The 23,574-nt window shown below is 40.2% G+C and overlaps 1 protein-coding gene across 4 annotated transcripts in view; it reads left to right on the top strand.

Moving 5' to 3' along the window:
* The window catches only part of KIDINS220 (kinase D interacting substrate 220), a 137,941-nt gene that overhangs the window by 49,682 nt on the left and 64,685 nt on the right, over positions 1 to 23,574 (top strand). For all 4 annotated transcript variants that reach the window (XM_074991232.1, XM_074991231.1, XM_074991233.1 and 1 more), the window contains exons 16-22: positions 1,963 to 2,114; positions 3,489 to 3,778; positions 11,593 to 11,733; positions 12,239 to 12,482; positions 12,658 to 12,746; positions 16,814 to 16,958; positions 22,376 to 22,538. In XM_074991232.1, the coding sequence (XP_074847333.1) occupies positions 1,963 to 2,114; positions 3,489 to 3,778; positions 11,593 to 11,733; positions 12,239 to 12,482; positions 12,658 to 12,746; positions 16,814 to 16,958; positions 22,376 to 22,538 (1,224 nt within the window). The remainder of the gene's footprint in view (positions 1 to 1,962; positions 2,115 to 3,488; positions 3,779 to 11,592; positions 11,734 to 12,238; positions 12,483 to 12,657; positions 12,747 to 16,813; positions 16,959 to 22,375; positions 22,539 to 23,574) is intronic.

The raw sequence follows: 23,574 nt of genomic DNA, 5'->3' as shown, positions 1-23,574 counted from the left end.
CGTACCAGAACAGACTCAATATTTAAGGCACAGAGAACCAATAGGCAAATATTGAGTCTGTTCTGGTATGCCTATGGTCTGAAGAAGCAGGTCTGTCCCACGAAAGCTCACCTAATAAATTATTTTGTTAGTCTTTAAAGTGCTACTTTACTGCTTTTTTGTTTAGATAGTATATAGACTAGCACAGCTTTCTCTCTGTTACTGTCGATTAAGATATAAAGATTTTATTTTCATGTGAAGAAAATTATATTGATTACCAAGATAACCATGCAAGATTTGTTCATATTAAAATCACTGGAAATATGCAACAAGTGCACATGCTTATACTTAGGATTTTTAGGTATAATGCATCTATATAAGTTATAATGATCTTCACGTGCAAATGAATAGTGTGTATATATATCTGTACTTCTGGCAAATTACTAAATGCCAACCCTAAGATTAGTAATTACTCATAGTCTCTTATGCTGTAATGGCCAGCTTAATAAAATTACTTTATGCTTTGTTTCAATCTGTAAATACCCATTTAACTTCAAGTTGAACCTCTGCAGCCTGGCATCCTCACAACCTAATCGGTGCTGAACGAAAAAAATGGTTGAATCATGAGAGGTCAATATTGTAGTGAGTGGGTCTCCTTATTTGTATTTCACTGTGGTGACTAATTGGAACTTTCAATGCTGCTTAATGATGTATAACTGTACTGATACATGCTCTTTACACCTATGCCTAGCCAAGGCTTATCAGCTCTCTTCATAACATAGTGTTAATGTTGTTACACAGTTTTATCTTATTGACACAAGGAAGTAAGTAGATAAACATAAAAAACATGCTTGTGTGCAGCAGCATTACTAGGAATTCCACTGCTTGCTGGTCTCTTAGAACACATTTAGGTATAATTTAGAGCTAAATAATAGCACAGAGAACAGCAAGTCAGAAGTGGTGGCAGAAAACAAACTTTATTAGGGTCACAGGAAATTTCGCCACACCCATGATAAGCAGACAGATAAGCTAATTAAAATCATGCCATACCATGGATGTTGCTCTGCCAGAGAGTGCTGGAGTAGGAAGGTTCAACCTGCAATACCAGTAAAATTTAGATTAAAATTGTAATGTTAAAATTTGGAGCTACGATAGTTTTATTCCTTCTCTTCCTCATGTAGACAAGTGGCAGTATGAAATAGCTGACATATAACAAGTGCATGGATAGTTTTAAGCCTAGCAAAGTTTCAAGTAACCCCAGCATGACCATGTGCTTCCTAAATTTATGTGTATTTTTTTCATTGTATGCGCATCAGAAGGCTGATATGGATCCTTTGTTTGTTCGTTAGTTAAGTGTATTTCTATCTGTAGTCACCACTGCAGTCTGACTATATATACATAAATTAGAGACTTATATTTTATGTCAGTGCCTTTTAATTGAACATACAGCTGCTGAAATATTGGTATTATATTGTCTTATTTTTGTATTTTTCATCCTGTATACATATGAGAGAATCCTGCTCAACGTTATTGTTGGATTAGTCTGGTTTTTTTATTTGTGGATTTTGACCATTAGAATTATCTTTCTATATTTGCATGCTGAAACACTGTGTATAGGGTTACCATATTTGAACTTTCAAAAAAAAAAGAGAACGACCCTGAGAATGCATGTACATATAAGTATCTATCAACTCATGTACTAATGTGTTATATGGTAACCCTAACACTGTGAGACATATATTTCAGTAAATTCCAAAATAAGATGGAGAGAGGCAAAGGAAAGATGCAGGAGAAAGAGACTAAATTTTGAATAAGGGTAGTGTGGTGCACTTTAAAGAAACTCATATTTAAATATTCATTCTGCCACATTTCAAAGGGTAGCCTAGAGCTATAGAGGCACAGTAAGGTTTTGTTTCTACTATCCAAAAAAGAGCGTAAACCTCCTTCTAGAAATAAAATACATGTTCTCTTTTTCCTTTTCAGATTTCTGTTTACTGACTACAATAGACTGTCCAGTGTTGGTGGAGAAACTTCAATGGCTGAGATGATTGCTACTCTTTCTGATGCATGTGAAAGGGAATTTGGTTTCTTAGCAACGAGACTTTTTCGAGTGTTCAAGACAGAAGAAACACAAGGTATTTATTACTCAAATGACTTTTTTGCTTTTTCCATTTCACTGAAGTTGTAAAGTGTTCTGTTTTTTCACATGAGTATAGTATTTATGTCTAAACTAAAAAATGCTTGATGTGTAGAAACTATGGTTTTGATATGTATTGCTTCAATTGTATCTTTTTGATTCATCTTGGAAAAATAAGCTGCAACACTGTTTTTTTTATGCAGAAACATTGTAGAACAACAATTTAGCGGCAAGCAAAAGGCATTCTTGAGCACTGGTGGCAATTTTTCACTAATTATAGATGTGCGCACACGCGTGTATGCATGCGTGTGCACGCGCACACACACACACACAGGTGTGGGAACTCATTAGAAGTTGCATTTATTTTCATTACTGGTTAAATCACCACCTTTCCTTTACACATACAGTAAACTCTGTCATATCTGGCAGCCCTGGGATTGGGAGGTAGCCAGATATTCAGATATTCCGGATAATAGAGAGGTATACCTAGCAATGCATAACACTATAGAAAAACAAGATTAGCTATTAAGAAACAAACAAACAAAAATGTATACAGAGTACTGTATTTACCAACAACAGTAGTATTGTACACTGTAAACTTATGTGGCATTTGCTGTATTTATATTTGCTTTCACTATACTGTACTTACAGAAAACATAACTAAAAATTACCTGTGGTTAAAATGCTGGTTATTTGAGAGATAATAGAATACCAGATATGAAAAAAAAATCAGTCGTTTAGCACTTCAAAGACTAGCAATATAATTTATTAGGTGATGCGTTTTTATGGGACAGACCCTCTTCTTCAGATCTGGAAAAATTGATAAGAATTTTTCCAGATCTGAAGAAGTGGATCTGTCCCATGAAAACTCATCACCTAATAAATTATATTGTTAGTCTTTGAAGTGCTATAGGACTGCTTTTTTGTTTTGTGAAGATACAGACAAACACGGCTACCTCTCTGTGGATATGAAAAAGTTTACTTTACAAATATTGGAGAAATGGGTTAACAGCAACAGTGTTGCTCAATAAATAGGCTTCTACAGTCTATTTCACTTGTAACTTTTTCAGGGTATGTGACTGCCTCCACTTCACACACAATCCCTGGACTTCTCATGGTGAGAAATTATCAGCTATTTCACAACAATGACCACTCACAGACTAGCTGGGTCCATTGAATGAGAGAAACCACTAGTTGAAGACTGGATTGATTACTGCAACATCCTCTTTGCAATAATTTGGCCAAACTTAGACCACCATTTTTAGGCTAGTATAATCATATACCAATTGTACAAACTTGAGCATTATTGTATTACGTGGGATGGAAAATTTAGAGATGCGTATAACCTCAAAAACTATTTTACATTTTATAGGTAAAAAGAAATGGAAGAAAACCTGCTGTCTCCCATCCTTTGTTATCTTCCTCTTCATACTTGGTTGTGTTATTTCTGGGATCACACTACTGGCCATTTTTAAAGTAGATCCAAAGAACATGACAGTGAATGCTATTCTGATATCAGTTGCCTGTGTTGTTGGTCTGGCTTTTATCTTGAACTGTCGTACGTGGTGGCAAGTGTTGGACTCAGTCTTAAATTCCCAGAGAAAACGTCTTCATAATGCTGCTTCCAAGCTTCACAAACTGAAAAGTGAAGGGTTTATGAAGGTAAGCATTGAAATATTATGAACTGTTCACTAAGACAAAGGAGTACAGTAAACCTCTTACAATTGGATGTCATCCATCTGATGAAACCAAGCTTCACAAACATTAGAACAAGTTTTCAAGTAAATGAATGTTGAGTATAATTTTAAGCAGGAGAGTAATGTGTAAGATCTGTTCAACCCAGGATTACTAGATTTTCATTTTCAGTTTACAATTTTATTTGTTATAAAAAGACACAATATTCTGGACAAAAAATTATTTAAATGAGCTTGTAAAGGAGTCCAGTTTAACAGATTGCTTCTCATTGTAGTTGGGGCAGGGAATTAGGTCTCGCCTCTTCTGGCATTCTCTTTGTTGGTTGTTTGCATCATGGTTTCTGTTTCTCTTCTGGTGCTCTTTGTGAGTTGGACTTGTGATCATGTCACATGGTGTTTCTTCCCTCCAGGGTAACAAAGTCATATCGGACAACCTGTCTGTGTACTCCTTAGATAGTCTTCGTTTTCCTGTCGCTAGGTCTTGTGTCAATTTCCCATTAGCTGATAGGGGAACTTGGGGTTGTCCTCTACGTTTTCAGTAAAGGAATCGTATGACTAGCAGTGCATATCTGCTCAGACTTACATCCTGTTGCTCTTTTCCTGGGTTCCTTCTGTCAAAGTTTGACTCAGACTCACAATTTATCAGACCACTCTTGTTTTATTAGCAAAGCCGCTCTGCTAATACATTTAGAAGTGAGCCCCCCGAGTGGGGCTTGTGTCTTTTAATTTATAGTTTTTTGGAGAACAAGTTACAGACAAAGGAAGAAAAAGATTTTAGTCACCACCCTTGGAGATCCCTGAGACCAGTTACATATTTTTAATTACCTGCCACCCTTAACAATCTCCTTTAACAGCTTCCAGTTAACTTAACTAATTGCCCTTCACACCTTCCATTCTGATGCCTGCTTTTTAGACGTGCTGGCTTCATCTTAATTGCTTCTCCATTCAAAAGCTAACTGTCCCTACGTGTGCTCCCTCAGATACTTAGTAACATGTTTTGGCATGTCCCTGTCATATACAATGTATCCAGCATGTCCCCTTATACAACGTTATACTTATACAATGTTATACTTCCACAATCCCCCCTTTTGGTCAAGGCTACGCCCATGACCAACGACTTACTGGATTTTATACATTAATTGTTTTTTTTTTTTTTTTTTTATTACTTTCACTGGTGACATTTAACAACATTAGATTAGCACTCTGGTTTGATCCCACGTTGAGAGGAAGTTTATTTTTTCATACCTGGTTTGCCATTTTTTAACCTTGTTTGAATAGTTTTATACACCATGGGACACGCTGTATTGGAGACAGCTGCTCCTCCCTAGATTCAGCCCTGTCCCATTACACACCCAGCACTAGTGGCCCTTTCCTTTCACCACACTTATAAGTTTAGGAACATATGTTTTTCCCAGCCCCCCAAGTGTCATTTTTCTTCCATGTCCTTTTAAGTGGATAGGGTTCTCCAGCAAGCTCTGAGGAATTTAAAGGGATTGCCATGGTGGGGATACTAGCTTGCGAGTGAGCTGGGATGTGGCTGCAGACCCAGCAACTAGAAATATTTAGGATCTGGGCTATCTGCACCTGTTGTTGGATGAAAGAATTGTTACTGTTACTCTGGATTTTCCAGACCCTCAGGACACAGTAGCTGAGGATTAAGCTTTTTAAAGGACACATGTTTGAAGCAGGACCCTTTCTGGTTCCGACAACCCCTTTCGAGGGAACCGCAGTCACGGTTTTACGTCCACCAGGCAGCAGGCGCTAGGCTCACTACTGCTTCTTGTTTGTTGGGTTTTGCTGTTTGCTTACCCTCTGCTTCTGGCAACCCTTACGAGAGCGCAGATTGTAAGGTATTGCAGGCTGTTCCTCTTTGTCTTCTGGGGTTGAAGCTGGTTTTGCGTGGTTTTGCAGAGGTGCTTGGTCCCCTGGAGGTGGCGCTGGCTTACACTGTGAGGCGTGGATTTATGCAGCGATGCCGGATAATTTCACTGCTGTCTGGGTTGTGAGCAGTACCTGGTATGGACCCTTCCACCGGGGTTTCAAGGTGTGCTTCTGGAGGTGGTGCCACAGGTAGACCCAATCACCAGGCTTAAGAGTGTGACAGGCAGCAGAGGTGGGTTCCGTTAGCCAAGCTGCTCGCACCTGCGAATGGAAGGAGCTCACAGCTTGCATTAACCCTTTGCAGTACTGGAGGAGCGTGCTGTGAGTTAGGTTTAGGTCTGGGACTGGGGTAATAGTAGCCATTGTTTGCATAGGGCATTTCATGATGATTTCAAATGGACTTAATTTGTGTTTCTGGGATGGGGATGACCGAATTTCCATAAGGGCCAGTGGTAAAGCAGCTGGCCAGTTTAACCCTGTGGAACTACAGATTTTTGCCACCTTATTTTTAAGCACACCATTTCGCCTTTTAACTGCCCCTGCACTCTGTGGATGGTAAGGGCAGTGCAACAGGTGGGTGACATGTAATACCTGGTTTAGATGTTGAACAATTTTTCCAGTAAAATGTGTTCCCCGGTCACTAGACAAAGTGGCAGGAATTTCCTTGGTAGGGATAATGTGGTTTCACAGACATTTTGCAACAGACAATGAATCAGCTTTGCGACAGGGAAAGGCTTCAATCCAACCCGAAAATAGACATATTATAACTAAAATGAATTCATATTTCTGACACTTTGGCATTTGTACAAAATTAAGTTGCCAGTGTAGGAAAGGTGCTTGAGGCAAACCCCGGAACCCTTGTGTTACTTTTACAGATTTGCCTACATTGTGGCTTTGACAAGTAACACAAGTGGCACAGTGGCGGGTTGCAAAGGAGCTGAAATGGGGAGCCCACCACCCCGCCTTACTCATAGCAGAGACCATCCCCTCCTTGCCGACATGCGAAACACCATGTAGCAGGGCGGCTAGAGACAGGTAGAGTGAGAGGGGGGGCTACAAAGGTACTGGTGGGCACTCTGGACTTTGAATCCAGCGATCCGAGTTCAAATCTCGGTAGAACCTCCAAATTGTCAAAGTTTGACTCAGACTCACAATTTATGAGACCACTCTGTTTTATTAGCAAAGCCGCTCTGCTAATACATTTAGAAGTGAGCCCCCCGAGTGGGGCTTGTGTCTTTTAATTTATAGTTTTTTGGAGAACAAGTTACAGACAAAGGAAGAAAAAGATTTTAGTCACCACCCTTGGAGATCCCTGAGACCAGTTACATATTTTTAAGTACCTGCCACCCTTAACAATCTCCTTTAACAGCTTCCAGTTAACTTAACTAATTGCCCTTCACACCTTCCATTCTAATGCCTGCTTTTTAGACGTGCTGGCTTCATCTTAATTGCTTCTCCATTCAAAAGCTAACTGTCCCTACGTGTGCTCCCTCAGATACTTAGTAACATGTTTTGGCATGTCCCTGTCATATACAATGTATCCAGCATGTCCCCTTATACAACGTTATACTTATACAATGTTATACTTCCACACTTCCTATCCTACTTCTTTATCTCTTTGACCCTTAGTTTATCACTGGACATTTCCTCTGCTCCCTTTGGCTGCTTTACCCTCTCAGCCTCTTCCCAGATTTTCCTTTGCAGGGCAGGGCTCTGGGTTGTACTCTTCTTCTGAGTGCCCTTTTTGTTCATGAATAGCTTTCTCTCTCTAGGGAGTGACTGCAGGCCGCCTCCTGGTATTTCCCTCCTTTGTCACCTTCTGGCTCATACTACTATCCTGGCTCCTTCTGCATCTGGGCTTCTGCCACTAGGCCTGTCCATCCATGGTTCCCTTCCAGTTGCAACATCTGGGATTAAGGGGCCCCTCCAGGCCCACATTAACATGCTAAGGGCATGGAAGAGTTAGGCACACCTTCAGAGGACCTGCACTAATATGGTAAAAGCAACAGAGAGAAAGCCGTGCTAGTCTGTATACTATCAAAACAAAAAAGCAGTCCAGTAGCACTTGAAAGACTAACAAAGTAATTTATTAGGTGATGAGCTTTCGTGGGACAGACCCACTTCTTCAGACCATAGCCATACCAGAACAGACTCAATGGTTCTCTGTGCTTTAAATATTGAGTCTGTTCTGGTATGGCTATGGTCTGAAGAAGTGGGTCTGTCCCAGGAAAGCTCATCACCTAATAAATTATTTTGTTAGTCTTTAAAGTGCTACTTTACTGCTTTTTTGTTATGATAAAATCAGTTGCTTCAAATATTAAGATTCAGAAGAACCATAGAAACTTTACCAGAATGTATAATGGAATAAGAATAAACTACACATGCATAACTTTGAATATTGTCAGTCATTTGCAATCTCTTTGGTTGAAAGAAAGAATTAAATGACAGTATCACTCAATTTTTAAGAGCCAATTAAACACTTGGTAAAATAAGTGATAGCATTTACTGCGGCTACTGTTGTTTACAAAGACGCTTGCTGTTGATTCCATAGTTATGGTCGTATTTTAAAATTGGATTAAAACGGCACTTATTCCTGTTTGTCCACTTTTGGAGAACCATTGTGAAACTTCTCATGAGGTTGTATTTTTATACTCTCTGAGTTTTTATATAGTTTTTGTTTGGTTTACTTATGTTTAAAGAAGTCTTTGAAAATAGATGTTGGGTTCTCATGAAATCTTGTCTGTCACATAAAATCTCCACCGTTCATCTAATTTATCTTACAATGGAGAATGTTTCATGCCCTGCTAGTCTGAAGAAAAACGTTTCCATCGGGAGCTGCACTTTCATCCCTCATGCTTTTTAGTCCACTTCTTCGTAAAATTTAAGAAAACATTTAGGCTGCGTCTACACTAGAAGCATCTGTTGACAGTAAAGTCTGTCAACAGAGTTGTGTCGACAAAACCTCTGTTGGCAGAGTGCATCTACACACAGAACCAGGTGGACAGAGCAATCTGCTTCCTCAACAAAGAGCAGGTAGACTGCCCTGCCCTCTCCCAACAGAATGGCTGACCGGAAGCTCTGCAAACAGTGCTGCCTGGTGAACCAGAAGCCCTCTCTGTCAACAGAAGTGTCTACACTGCACTTCTGTCAACAGAACTCTGTCAACTGAAGTGGTATTCCTCAAATTTTTGAGGGATAACACTGTCAAGACAAATGCAGAGTTCTGTCAAGTCTCTGTCGACAGAATGCTTTGGTTGTAGGTGCTCCTTGATTTATGTCAGCAGAAGGCCCCTTCTATCAACATAACTGTCTGGTGTAGATGCAGCCAAAGACAGTTATTTACAATATTTATTGTGGCTCCTTTAGAGTTTCTGCACAAAGCTGCAAAAGCCATTCAACCAGGAAGGCAGATAAGGAAAATCTTTGTATAAAATTTACAAAAAATCATTCTTTGAGTTCTGTTTCACTGGAGTAATTAGAAGAAGCAATTAGAAGAAATTTAAAACTCTTTAAATTTTGACTCATTATTGAAATGCTGAGTTACTATAAATGCATATTGATTATCACTTTTAAATTAAGCTAGTATGGTATTAATTTATGTCACTCTGGCCATGTCTACACTAGCCCAAATCTTAGTTGTTTAGAGAGAACCTCATCCACCTCTTCTACCTGGCTAGGTGATTTGTAAAAGACCCCTAGCATGATATCACCCTTGGTTTTTACCCCTTTTAACTTAACCCAGAGACTCTCAACGTGTTTGTCTCCTGCATCCATCTCCACCTCAGTCCAGGTGCACATTTTTAATACATAAGGCAACACCTCCTCCTTGTTTACCCTGCCTATCCTTCCTGAGTAAGCTGTACCCTTCTATACCAATATTTCAATCGTGTGTATTATCCCATTGTTTCTGTTACCAATTATGTCATAGTTGTGTTTTATTAGGATTTCAAGTTTTTCCTGCTTATTACCCATACTTTTTGCATTTGTATATAGGTGTCTAAGATATTGATTTGCTTTTGCCTCCCCGTTCTGCCCAGCCCCTCATTTTTTCTCTGCTGTTATAGCCCAGGATCCCTCCCGTTTCTAACCCAACTCCCAGGTCTCTGGCTTTTTTACTTACCTGTGGGCTTTTGTCAGTTGTCCCCGTGGAACCTAGATGAGAACCCTCCTCACTAGGTTAGCCAGTCTCAATCCAAATACGTTTTTCCCGTTCCTCAAAAGGTGAATTCCATCCCCACTTATCAGTCCTTCATGGAATAGCATCCCTTGATCAAGGAAGCCAAAGTGCTCCTGACGACACCATCCTCACAGACAGGCATTCACCTTCAGGATGCTCCTGTCTCTGCCTGGGCCCCTACCTTGAACAAGAAGGATTGAGAACACCACCTGTGCTCCCAACTCCTTAACCCATGCTGTTAGAGCTCTGTAGTCACGATTGATCTGCTCAAGGTTACACCTCGCAGTATCATTCATGCTGACATAGATGAGTAACATGGGGTAGTAGTCAGCAGGCCAGATAATCCTCGACAACACCTCCATAACGTCTCAGATGTGGGTTCCTGGCAGGCAGCATACCTCCCTGGATGACTTGTCAGGGCAATGGATGGTTGCCTCTGTCCTTCCAGAAGAGAGTCTCTGACCACCACTACTCTACATTTCTTCCTCGTAGTGGTGACAGCAGACATCCCAGCTTTGGGGGTACAGGGCTTCTCTGCTTCTCCTGTAGGGGGTGTTTCCTTATCTCCTGTATCTCCATATCCAGAGTGACATAATGGTTTCCCAGTACCATGGTGGGAGGATTGGGAGCAGGAGTGGCACACTGCCTGCTGCCAGAAGTGACCAGCTGCCAGTGTCCCTCCTGAGCCATCTCCACTTCCACTGATGGTGTGTCAGTACTCTTTTGTGGTGGAACAGCTACCTTAACTTCAGCTGTCTACCATCCAGGAATTGCTTGTGGATTCAAATACTCCTAAGCTTAGCTACTGCATCCTGTAGCTCCACCACCTGCTTCCTGAGAGATTGCACCAGAAGACACCTTCTGCATTGGATAGTTTCCCCAGCCTGGACTTCAGTAGGTGGGAATTGCAAGTCACAGTCCCTGCAAAACTACACCAAGGTCTGGGTAGAGGGTAGTAGGTCTGTCTGACTATAGCAACAGGTGCAGGAGACAGGAGCAGTGCTGGCAGAGGTCTTGCAGGTGTTCCTACCCATAATGGATCCCCCTCTGTCACACTCCCTTTTAAAACTCCCCTGTTTGCAGCTTTCTGGTCGCTCTAACTGTGACTTTTTAAAGCGTGCAAACCCAGGCCAGGCCTTCCCCTCATTAGTCACATGGAGGAAGGCTGATGCTGAGGCTGATCCTAGGCAAACAAGGGATCAAACAAGGTTCCAGCCCTCCCAGGCACACAATCCCAACTGCCTCAGTAACTGAAACTGAAATCACCTGCAATCAAAGTTTAAAATTTAAACAGTCAAGCAAATTCACTCTCACCAAATGCTAGTTTGCTCACCTGGCAGCCTCTTCAGTGGCAAGGTCTCTTTCTCTCTTTCTTAAACTCTCCTGTCTGCTTCGCTCCTCTGGTTATTCTGACTCTGGCTATTTAAAGCCTGAAAACCTTTAACAAAAAATCTTGAATAAACTAACTGTTTTAATGGGCATTAAACTGATACTATAAGAATCTAGAAGTCTTTTTATTTCTTTTCCCTTTTCAGTAATTAAAAGTATTAGTTCATGATATTGTTGGCAATTTTTAAAAGGAATGACATGTTTAGAGATATGTAAAACTTCATTGAAACTAGTAATGTGCCTTTTCCTGAACTTTTAAGGAGTTCTCTCCATATTTCCATAAAATAGTTTCTGTTCTTTTAATTTTGAAAGTTTCTTTATGTTAACTTTTGTAGGTTCTGAAGTGTGAAGTGGAACTGATGGCCAAGATGGCAAAAACTATTGATAGCTTCACTCAGAATCAGACAAGGCTTGTCGTAATTATTGATGGATTGGATGCCTGTGAACAAGACAAAGTTCTGCAGATGCTTGACACAGTGAGTTGTTGTTCTGGAGAGTTGATTTTTGCCTATTTCCCAGGGAAGAGATTCACAGCTTGAATAAATTGACCTAGTTCCAGTTGTATGTGTAATTGTTTAAACATACCAGCCAAGAATCTGTTTCAAGAAGTGTTAAGAATAACTCTTTAATGATGATGAAATGCTTTGAGATCTAAGGTTCTATGAATTAATGTCAAATTGTGCTTAGTTTTTCAAGTGAAAAGTTTTTTTTCCAAATTGCTCAACTAAAATTTTTATAAATTAAAATTCTATCTTGGGTGAAAATTATTCACACATTGAGAATTTGGTATTAATATCTAGAGGTATGTCAGGCATATTTCGTGGTATCATTTAATGTAATTACTTATGACAGTATATGTCGTAGTTATGTTGTGCTTCATAAAGCTTGTCTGTTGATCAGAACAAAAGCAATATAAAATTTTAACTGTAAGAATGTTTAAAGTAAAAAGCAATTTGCATTCTACCTTTTTTCTTATTACAGGTACGAGTCCTGTTTTCAAAAGGCCCATTTATTGCCATTTTTGCAAGTGACCCACATATTATTATAAAGGCAATTAACCAGAACCTCAATAGTGTGTTACGTGATTCAAACATAAATGGACATGATTACATGAGAAATATAGTCCATTTGCCTGTCTTTCTTAACAGTCGTGGGCTCAGTAATGCAAAAAAGCTAATGGTAGCTGCAACTACTAATGGAGATATTCCATATACAGATACTTCAGGTAAGTAATGCAAGGACACTACAGCTAAATTATAAACTAAGTCATCTTGAAACCACTTAATCTTTAGCTTTTTATTTTATGCCGATATTTGGTAATCTTACTCATTTTATACTTGGAATAATTAGATGAAATGGAAGAGTTAAATATATTTTAAATTGGAAAATGTAATTTTTAGGAACACATGAAGAAGTTGACAGAAGAGTTTCTCAGAATAGCCTTGGAGAGATGACCAAACTTGGCAGCAAAACTGCTCTTAATAGACGGGTGAGAAAGTATCATAAAAGAAGTTTTATATTTTATAACATTATTTTTATATATATTTATAACTCTTATTTTTGCTTTAATTATCATAATTTAAAACAATTTAATCACAGTATCGCCTTCAAAGACACATCAGACCCTTCCCTTGAAATCATCAAACATCGTACCTTAATAAAAATTCATATTTGAAGCTCAGCAAACTCAGGCTTGAGCAGAGCAGCACAGAAGCACGTTTCAGAGGCTGTCCAATAGTGGAGACAGCTATTCTGTAAACATTAAAATCTAGGGGCTATTATCTGGAGTGCCTGAAGCTAACTTCAAATGCTAGGATGAGGCACAAGAAGAAAGGTAATAATTTTCAGTAACTCAACCTAGATCAATATTTGACTTTGCAAATTTGTTTTTGTAACCTAACCCTTTATGATCACTATCAGAGGGGTAGCCGAGTTAGTCTGTATCTTCAAAAACAAGAAGCAGTCCTGTAGCACTTTATAGACTAACAGATATTTTGGAGCATAAGCTTTCATGGGCAAAGACCCACTTCATCTTTATGATCATTAATGCTTCAGGGGCAGGACTCCTGTAAGTGGAGCAGCCTGAAACAATGTACATACTCTTTGACTTTTCTTCTTGTGTTTCTGTGCAGAGCTTCTCTGTAGTCTGCACACTTCTGGACAAGAAGAAACATTATTATAATCCATACACCCAGAGTAGAAATAAATAGCTCTTGTAAAGATGGTTCTTCAGATATTGTCCCTAGGGGTTCACCACTGTAGGAATGCTAATGTACCCTGCCCTGCTGATTGGAGAACTTCACTAGCAGTGTCCTTTGCGTTTGCACGTGCGCTGTTTGTCCCCATGCCCTGTCGTGAGGCTAGCCTGCACAGGTGTGCTGTCACCCAAGAGGCACTTGGCAGTCTTCTTCACAACCATCAACATCCAGGGACTGTGAGTCTAAGAAATCAGATGCAGATCCCTCTCAAGTCATAAGAACAGCCATACTGGGTCAGACCATAGGTTCATCAAGCCCAGTATCCTGTCTTCTGACTGTGACCAATGCCAAGTGCCCCAGAGGGAATGAACAGAACAGGTAATCATCAAGTGATCAATTCCTTGTCGCCCATTTCCAGCTTCTTGCAAACAGAGGCTAGGAACACCTTCTATGCCCAGCCTGACTAATAACCATTGATGGACCTATTGTCCATGAATTTTTATAGTTTTTTTTTAAACTCTGGTCTGTCTTGGCCTTCACAACATCCTACAACAAGGCGTTCCAGGGGTTAACTGTGCGTTGTGTGAAAAATATTTCCTATTGTTTTGTTTTAAACCTGCTGTCTATTAATTTCATTTGATGACCCCTAGTTCTTGTGTTGTGAGAAGGAGTAAATAACATTTCCTTATTTACTTTCTCCACACGAGTCATGATTTTATATACCTCTATCATATCCCCCTTAATTGTCTCTTTTCCAAGCTAAAAAGTCCCAATCTTATTAATTTCTCCTCGTATGGCAGACTTTCCATACCCTTAATCTTTTTTGTTGCCCTTTTCTGAACTTTTCCAGTTCCAGTATATATTTTTTGAGATGGGGCATTCCACATTTGCACACAGTATTCCAGATGTGGATGTACCATGGATTTATACAGAGATAATGACATTTTCTGTCTTATTATCTATTCCTTTCTTAATGATTCCCAAAAGTTCATTAGCTTTTTTTGACTGCCACTACATATTGAGTGGATGTTTTCAGAGAACTGTCCACAGTGACTCCAAGATCTCTTTCTGGAGTAGAAACAGCCAAGTCAGACCCCATAATTTTATATGTATAGTTGGGATTATATTTTGCAATGTGCATTACTTTGCATTTATCAACATTGAATTTCATCTGCTGTTTTGTTGCCCAATCACCTAATTTATTAAGATCCTTTTGGAGCTCTTCACAGTCTGCTTGGGACTTAACTATTGGGAGTAGTTTTGTGTTATCTGCAAATTTTGCCACCTCTCTGTTTATCTCTTTTTCAGATAATTTATAAATATGTTGAATAGGACTGGTCCCAGTACAGACCCCTTGGGGCACCACTATTTACCTCTCTCCATTCTGAAAACTGACGATTCATTCCTTCCCTTTGTTTCCAATCTTTTAAGCAGTTACCAATCCAAGAGAGGACCTTCCCTCTTATCCCATGACTGTTAACTTTGCTTAAGAGCCTTTGGTGACGGACCTTGTCAAATGCTTTCTGAAAATCTAAGTTCACTATATGCACAGGATCCTCCTTGTCCACATGCTTGTTAAACCTTTCAAAAAATTCTGATATGTTGGTGAGGCACAATTTCCCTTTACAAAAGCATTGTTGACTCTTTCCAGACAAATTACGTTCATCAGTGTGTCTGACAATTCTGTTCTTTACTAGAGTTTCAACCAGTTTGCCCAGTACTGAAGTCAGACTGACTGGTCATTAAAAAAGAGAACAGGAAGTCCCCAAAAGTACAAGGAAGTCCCACAATCCCAGTCTGGTACCCATGGCTTACTAAGATCCGGATTGTCAGACAATATTGGCGCTCTTAAGAACCCTGTAGCAAGTTCATGGATCACCACTCCAGCATCTTCTGCTGGTCACTCTGGAAATTAGCTCAGTCCAGACCTGAAGTGTTCTCAGTGATTTAGAGGGAGTTGCATATCCAAATCGCTGTTTCGAGCAATTTGCAAATTCAGTCTTTGTCAGAGTTTTTGGAGCTAGAAAATCATGAAAAAATATTCCTGCCAAGAAGTTTTTTCAATATAATAAAAGTTCTGGAGTTTGTGAAGGCTTCAGTGGGTCTGGTCCAAATATATTTATAAATAAGTGCTTTAACTGGCGCTATTTTCATGTCTTGGAGCAGGGCAATCCAAATTGTTGCTGAAGATCTGTAAATGAGGTAAATTTATCTTATCACTTAGCTACGGCACACCCTCATTTCTCCATCCATTCCCCTTATGGCAAGATTTTGCCAGATTTTAAGGATATGATTGCTGTGTAGAACCACCTCTACATGAAAGAATGGATGGAAGCAAATTTTCTAGCCAAGTTTGACCAGGCTGGCCTCATAGCTGTTACCTGATGGAGCCCTGGAGGCATCTGATTTATAATAATGTGATCCTATGGCTCTTGAAAAGGAGAGGCGGCAGGGCTACACTTAGGGGAGTGCAGGACCTGGGAAAACCCTGCCCCCTCCCCTGAGTGTTGCTGGAAGCCAGCAGAATGGAGCAGGCTGGGACTGGGTCGCTCTGGTTCCCGCTGCTGCTTTTGAGTGTAGGGACGGACTCGACCACTGCTGCTGGCACCAGGTCCAGTCACTGGTCAGCTGGGATGCCCTTGGCCCTGTTTCCATATCTCCATGAAGCATGGCGCCCCCCAGTGCATGGGGCCTGTGGTGGTTACCCTAAACCATCCTATGGATGGGACAGCTCTGAGGGAGATTATACAAATTTTTGTTCAGTTTATATTCAGTATTCTAGGTGAAGTCTGTGTAGTCATGTCTTACAGCCACAAAGATGCTTGCCTTAATAACTGCCTCATGAATTGTGTCTATGTAGCAATTGCCACAGCTATGAATGACAGTGTTTTGATCTATCCAAAGCAAAGATCTGCCCTAGGTTTTCCCCCCACCCCCTTAATTTAAAAAGTGGTTTTCTCAACATTATATGAGCAAATGGATGGAATTTAACTTTTTGCAGAGTCAGATTAAAATGATGACAAGTTGTTACATTGTTGAGTTAGTGCAAAATATTGTAACTTACCATTACATTTCATTGTTTATAATTGTGGTGTGAAAAAACTGCTGCTGCTGTTTGTAAGCCATAGTAATGTGACTTACTAGAAATTGTTTCCATAATCTTCTGCTTATTTTGATTATTACATAGTTTAGCCAAACATTTTTTATGAAAATATTTTCATTGTATTTGAGAACAAATCTGTGCCTTTAGCGAAACTTCTAAAAATCAGGGTATTTTTAAAGCACAAAACCTGAAATGTGAAGCCCTACAGGTATGTATAAATTGGAGAAACTATTATTTTGTTTTTTTACCTGTCAGGATACATACAGAAGACGACAGATGCATCGGACTATTACACGCCAGATGTCTTTTGATCTGACCAAGCTCCTGGTTACAGAGGACTGGTTCAGTGATATCAGTCCTCAGACCATGAGACGATTACTCAATATTGTTTCTGTGACAGGTGGGTATGATGTGCTCTTTGTGCACTATAAGCAGTATGTTGTGGTGATTATTCAGAATTACAGTACACTTTAAGGAATGGTGCAACACATGGAGGTGCACGCTCTCAGTAATACTAGTACAAAAATTACATGCTGCATAAAAAGTTTAAATAAACTGCAGATACTCCAAAATGCTTAGAATGAGGAACTATTTAAAAGTTGGTAGTTGAAAAGGTAATGTATATAAAGGGCAAAATTCATGAGCAAGAGCAAAATATTTTTAGTAATTCTTTCTTCTAAGGTAAGGTGTAGCCTAAGAGATTGAGATGCTTCATATCTTAGAAACCAGAACAAAACTAAATATTCTCTTGAAAATTTAAATATAATTTGAACATTTTGTAGATTTTACTATAAAAAAAAACCCATGTCCTGAGTTTTAGTTGTTGGTTATTAACGTTAATGGGATCCAGAGAGTTAAAATCCTGTTCAGATGCTCAGAAAACTTATTCTAGCATGTGTGAAACATTTAGATTATACACATGACTTGAAGCATGACATTCTCATAAGCAAACTAGGGAAATGTGGTCTAGATGAAATTACTACGAGATAAATGTACACCTGGTTAAGAGAAGCTACCCATGCTTTGCTGTCAGATTGGGAGGGCCTATTGATTGGGATCCTGCAGGGGTAGGCCCTGGGCATCATTCGGTATTTTCATTAGTGATTAGTTAATGGAATAGAGAGTCTGTTTATAAAATGTGTAGATCATCTCAAGCTGGGATGGGTGGCAAGCACTTTGGAGAACAGGTTGAAAATTCAAAATGACCTTGAAGAGTTAGTGTTAATTCAACAAGATGAAATTCGGTGAAGAAGGGCAAAGTACTTCACTTAAGAAGGAAAACTCAACTAGAAAATGAGGAATAACCATGGCCGTGTCTACACTAGCCCAAAACTTCTAGCCCATGCAAACAGCCATTTCGACATTTACTAATGAAACGCTGAAATACATATTCAGTGCCTCATCAGAATCCCTGCAGCTGCAGCACTTTGAAATTGAAGTGGCTTGTCCAGACGGGGCTCCTTTTTGAAAGGACCCGAGCAACGTCAAAATCCCCTTATTCCTATCTGCTGTTAGGAATAAGGGGATTTTGAAGTTGCTGGGGTCCTTTTGAAAAGGAGCCCCATCTGGACGAGCCATGGCAATCTCGAAGTGCCGCAGCTGCAGGGATTCTGATGAGGCGCTGAATGTGTATTTCAGCGCTTCATTAGTAAATTTCAAAATGGGTATTTGCATGGTCATTTTGTAGTTTTGGACTAGTGTAGACGAAGCCCATATGTGTTAATACTGTTGAAAAGGATTGGGAGTTATAGTGGATCACAAACAAAATGTTAGTCACCCGTGTGATGCAGCTGCAAAAAAGGGCCAATATGATTGTGGAGGTGTATTAACAGGAGTGTTAAAAGACACAGGAGGTAATTTTCCTGCTCTGCTTGGTATTGGTGAGTTTCCTGCTGGAGAAGTCCAGTTCTGGGCACTGTACTTCAGGAAAGATGAGGACAAATTGGAAGGAATCCAGAGAAGAGCAATAAAAATTATGAGAGCTGTAGGCAACCCTACAAAAGAGGAAAGCTTAATAAAAGTGAGCAAGTTTAGTCTTGAAAAAAGAAGACACGTGCAGGGGGACCTGCCAACAGTCTTAAAACATAGCGACTAGTCTCAGAGAGGTAGCCGTGTTAGTCTGTATCTTCACAAAACAAACACAAGGGCTTTGCTAAAAAGGAGGAAGTGGGTTTTACCCTTGAAAGCTCAGAACTGAATAAATCTGTTAATTTCTAAGGTGCCACAGGACTGCTTGTTGTTTGTGAAGCTATAGATTAACATGGCTACTCCTCTGAAATTGTTCTCAATTTCCACTGATGATAGGATAAGAAATAACAGGGTTTAATCTTCAGAAAGGGAGTTTTGGGTTAGAATATAGGAATAATTTACTGTCAGATAATTATGATCTGGAATATGTTTCCAAAAAAGGACCCGGGTTTCCTCATTAGAGGCTTTATCCTGAAATAACTACTCCACATCTTTGAAACGCGCCTGTTATTTCAAAATATTTTTCAAAATAACAGGTGTATTATTTGGGCATCCTGGTATTCCTTGTTGCAGGAGGAGTAAGCGATGAGTCAGAATAGCACATTGTCTAAACTGTGACACGTTGAAATCATGCTGAATGTCAAAATAGCCTATTTTGAAATAAACTCTAAATAAGATCTGAAATTTGCATACCCAAATTGCATATCTTATTTTGAGTTTAGGGTGCTGTGTAGACATAACCTACTTGTCCTGTGACACTGTGGAGGGCTGGACTTGATGGCTTCTCAAGGTCCCTTCCAGCTCTATATATATCTGATTTTATAAATTAAATATATTTCGAATATAGTACATATTGAACCTCTCTTATTGGTACCTTCGGGATTTGACTGCTGCTGGACAAGCCAATTTGCCAGAGGACATTACCAACGCTTCCACTGCTGACTCGGCTCTTAGAAGACATTTTAGGTGTAAATTACAGCTAAATAACACCACAGAACAGTGAGAACTAGGATTGGTGGCTGTAAACAAACTTTATGGGACCATGGGACTCTTGAACACTCGCATGATACGTAGTCATCTGGCTAACTAAAATCAGGGCAGATTATGGTGTTTGTTGGACAACAGAGTTCCAGATTAAAGGGCTTTAAACTGTATCATGAAAACTGCTCACATAACTTGTATCTTAAGGTGAACTGCAAGGCAAAAATGACAAGAAATGTTTTTGTCATTTATAAAATGGTTCCAGTGTTTTTTATAAGACTTCATTCTTAGATTCTATGTTATGTCCATATGTTTGAGGGCGCTGTCTGGAGGACTAGTGGAGTGCATTGCATCATCATTTAGTACTGGAACCTAGAGCTACAGCCTGTATTTGTGAAAGGAATGGATGTTCTTGGAACAGTACCTCAAGGGTGCTCCACTCTAGAGCTGCATGTTTCCCACAAGCTGTTAAGTGGAGCTTTGCACTGGCAGTGACCATATGGTCCACGGATATGCCCTGTATAGCCTTCTGCCCCACATATTGTAAAGGGTTGTGTTTGGTGAACTGCTCTCAGTTCCTTCTGACCTGCCTCACCCTGGGATGGAGCTTTAGCATGTCTGCCTTTGGGCATCTCGACATTAAAAGTTTATTTCTTTTTAGTCATCAGTTAGTTTGCATGCTAGTCAGATGTGTTTGGTAGTTGGGAGAATTGGTTATTCTCCTCCCTGCCCAGGAGGCTTGCCTTCCTTGGATGGGCCTATCCAGCTCACCAGGTTTTAAACACTACCTGACTTGCTGTAAGCACATGCTACTTAGAGGTGGTCACACATTCCTGCATGGCCATCAAATTTGGCAAGGAAAAACTGGGAGATTAAGCTGAGGCTACTAAAGATGGAGTCCCTTTGTCCCACCTTAGAGCCAGGTCAGAAGAACCGCCATATGCACTAGTCTTTGGGTAGATAGAGAGCTCTTTTGACCTTGCTTCAGCTCTCTCATGGTAAAGGAAAAACTCCAGAGGTGGTGTTGAAGAAGAGGACCTCCAACTCCCTTCATAAGGAGCCTGTATATTAAAGACCTCAGTCCACCAATCGGTGGGCAGTCTCAGAAGCTTCAACCTCTTGGATTAATAACATGGAGTCAAAGGACTCCTGTGTTTAAAAAAAAAAGAAACAGTGGACTCAGGAGAAGATTGTGTAAAATGGACCACTTTATTCCCAGTACTTGTTCCACCATAGACCCCAACACACCATTCCAAGTGAGCAGTGGTTTGGCACCAGTTAGTTTTATCCATATTAGTACAGTAGTCCCCTTGGATGCACGAGGGTTGCATGGAACCTGGTGGGGCTGGGGGTGTTAAGCCTGGGGTGGGTGAGAGCTGCAGTGGCGGCAGGAGGGTGGAGTTGAGCTGAGGTGTGCTGGGGGTTGGAACTGGAGCTGCAGAGGTTGAAGCAGGGTCTGTGGGGTTGGTGGGCAGGGGGCTGGAGCCCAAGCCCCATGTGGGGCTTTAGTGCACTGGGGGCTGGGAGCCCCATGTGCAGGTTGGGGCTGAGCTGAGGCTGTAGGCAGGGGCTGAGCCTGGGGGAGGACAAGGGGCTAGGCAGGCAGCTAGAGGGGCTAAAACCCTCCTTTCTGCCTTCCCAGAGTGGTGGCATTGCTCTTAGCCTGCCTAGCTGCCTGCAGCTGCGGGAAGCTAGGCAGGCTGATAGCCACACATCTGAAGTCGCAGGCTGAATACATGTAAAGTGAGGGTTTACTGTATGTAAATTTATGAATCTATCACTACTTCCTTTTCAGCTGAGGCTCCTCTTCTTGATGATGTAGTGGACAATGATGAAGGGCTTTTTCAAAGATGGGGTTTATTTTCAAAAGAGCCTCATCTATACTCCTATTTTTATTTCAGAAAGAATCTCTTCTGAAAAGAGATTGTGCAAATGAAACATGAGATACCTAAATCAGTGCCTCATTTGCATTTTTGATTTCTCTCATTTGCATTTCTCTTTTGAAAGAAGAATGCAAGTGTAGACACAGCCAGTGTGTGTGTGTTACGGAAAATAGTTTCTTACATATGAATTTACATCAAAAATTTGTATAGAGACATGTTACCTGTGATTTAGAAGTTTAACAATATTCTGAAAACATTAATTCAATAATCTGTCTTCAACATGTGCAAATCAGGGTTCATCTTTAGGAAAGAAACCTCTTATCACATTGTTGTCATCAAAATATTTGTCCACTAAATGCACTGATTTTAGATCCTTTTTTGTTTTTAATAATATGCTATAGTCAAACTGAAACAATTCCTTTCTTGTTAAAGATTTACTGGTTTTGTTTCTAGCATTGAGATTTACTCATTTACTATGCAGGATACCAGTTATCTGTCTATATGCTATCACAATGAGTTATATCTTCCTACTGGAAACAGACAGAAAATGTCTTGGGTTGAAATCATGACATTAGGAAAATATTCTGAAATATAGTGTAAATGTGCTGTAGATTGTTGCTAGAGTCGGACAGAACTGTGATCAGATACAGTACAAAGTTTGCTGCGCAATTCTGCTAATGCACATTAATTCTTACTTGCAATAGGCTAGTAATTGTAATCTCATGCCTGGTAGAGCAGAGGCTGATAGTGTTGGTGAGTTAGGAGATATAGACAGATCTGAAGTAGGATTGTTTGTTAGACTTATTAGATAACCAGATTACATCTTTTACATGTAATCTGAAATAAGTTTGAACTCCATAGAACTAATCTAACTTTCTCCACCTTCTGCTTTTAGGAGACTGTGTGAATGTCATTTGTTTTAGTGTGACAAATGAGCTTGCTATCCAGAGTTGCTTCCTTTCTCACCTCCCTTCTTATATTGTAGGACGTTTATTGAGAGCTAATCAGATCACTTTCAATTGGGATAGACTGGCTAGCTGGATCAATCTTACAGAGCAGTGGCCATACAGGACATCCTGGCTCATATTGTATCTAGAAGAAACTGAAGGTGTTCCAGATCAGCTAACTTTAAAAACCATCTACGAAAAGTAAGTATGGTTCCAGTGCTAGCATAAATGTCCAATAATTACTATTAAAAAGTCTTCATATGCTAATATTTACCACATTGTATGACATTCCCAAGTCTTTTCCCCGCATATTTAAAAATCTGTGTTAAGTATTAGTAAATATTGATTTTTTCCCCAAAAATGTCTTCCGCTGTTAATTAAAGCAGAGGTACTGTTTATATTGGCAAATGGGTGGCCTTTGTGTCAGAGGTTTACCTTCCTTTACTTGTGAAAATCTGCCCATTGTTGGCCAAGGTGTAAGACTGAAAAATCACAATTGACACACGCTCAGGAGAGACTTTGCTTTAGGAGCAAAATTCTCTAAAGATTCTTTTGTCACTGAGCATGCTCAAGCTTCTCACAGTTCTTAGGGTTCACCAGACTGCACATGCAGTACCCCCACAAACTGACTAACCATGCTTCACCCTCTCATAACTCTTTTATGTGACCTGACCTCATGTGTGCCATTCCCACTGAACAATTAAGCATACAGCCCAGCTTTCAAAGTATGGGCATATTCCATACAGCCTGGGGGCAGAGCTGCCAGACTAACATGGCTACCCCTCCGATACTTGACACCATGCAAGGCACTGCATTGAGCCGTATGGAGTGGAAATCTATCAAACTTACCATGTAGTGACTGTTCCTGGCCAGAATGAGGCCGGGTACTGGAAGTGAGGGCAGAGTGCCTGTTCCTCTGCTCCCAATGAATCCATCGCTGGTACCCACGCACTATGGAGGAGGAAGCCATCTGATTCAAATACAGAGATGACAACAGCCAGACAAGGTAGAAGGGAAGTGAGGAGACTGAAATGGGAAGTCTGCTGAAACTGAGATTAGAGGGTTGGAAGGGGAGAAAAACCTGAATTATCTGAGTAAGGTAGATTGATAGCCTGAATTTTGCAGGGGTAGACACATTGAAACTGGTGAAGAGGAGGGATGAAATACTGATATCATGTGAGGAGTTAGGGCAGAGGTGGAAAACCCCAACCCATGGTCCAGATCCAGCTGGTAGCCT

This window comes from Carettochelys insculpta, chromosome 3 (genome assembly GCF_033958435.1).
Source record: "Carettochelys insculpta isolate YL-2023 chromosome 3, ASM3395843v1, whole genome shotgun sequence".
NCBI classification, from domain to species: domain Eukaryota; kingdom Metazoa; phylum Chordata; order Testudines; family Carettochelyidae; genus Carettochelys; species Carettochelys insculpta.
Note: the sequence above shows the minus strand (reverse complement) of the source record. Positions and strands in the feature narration are given on the sequence as shown.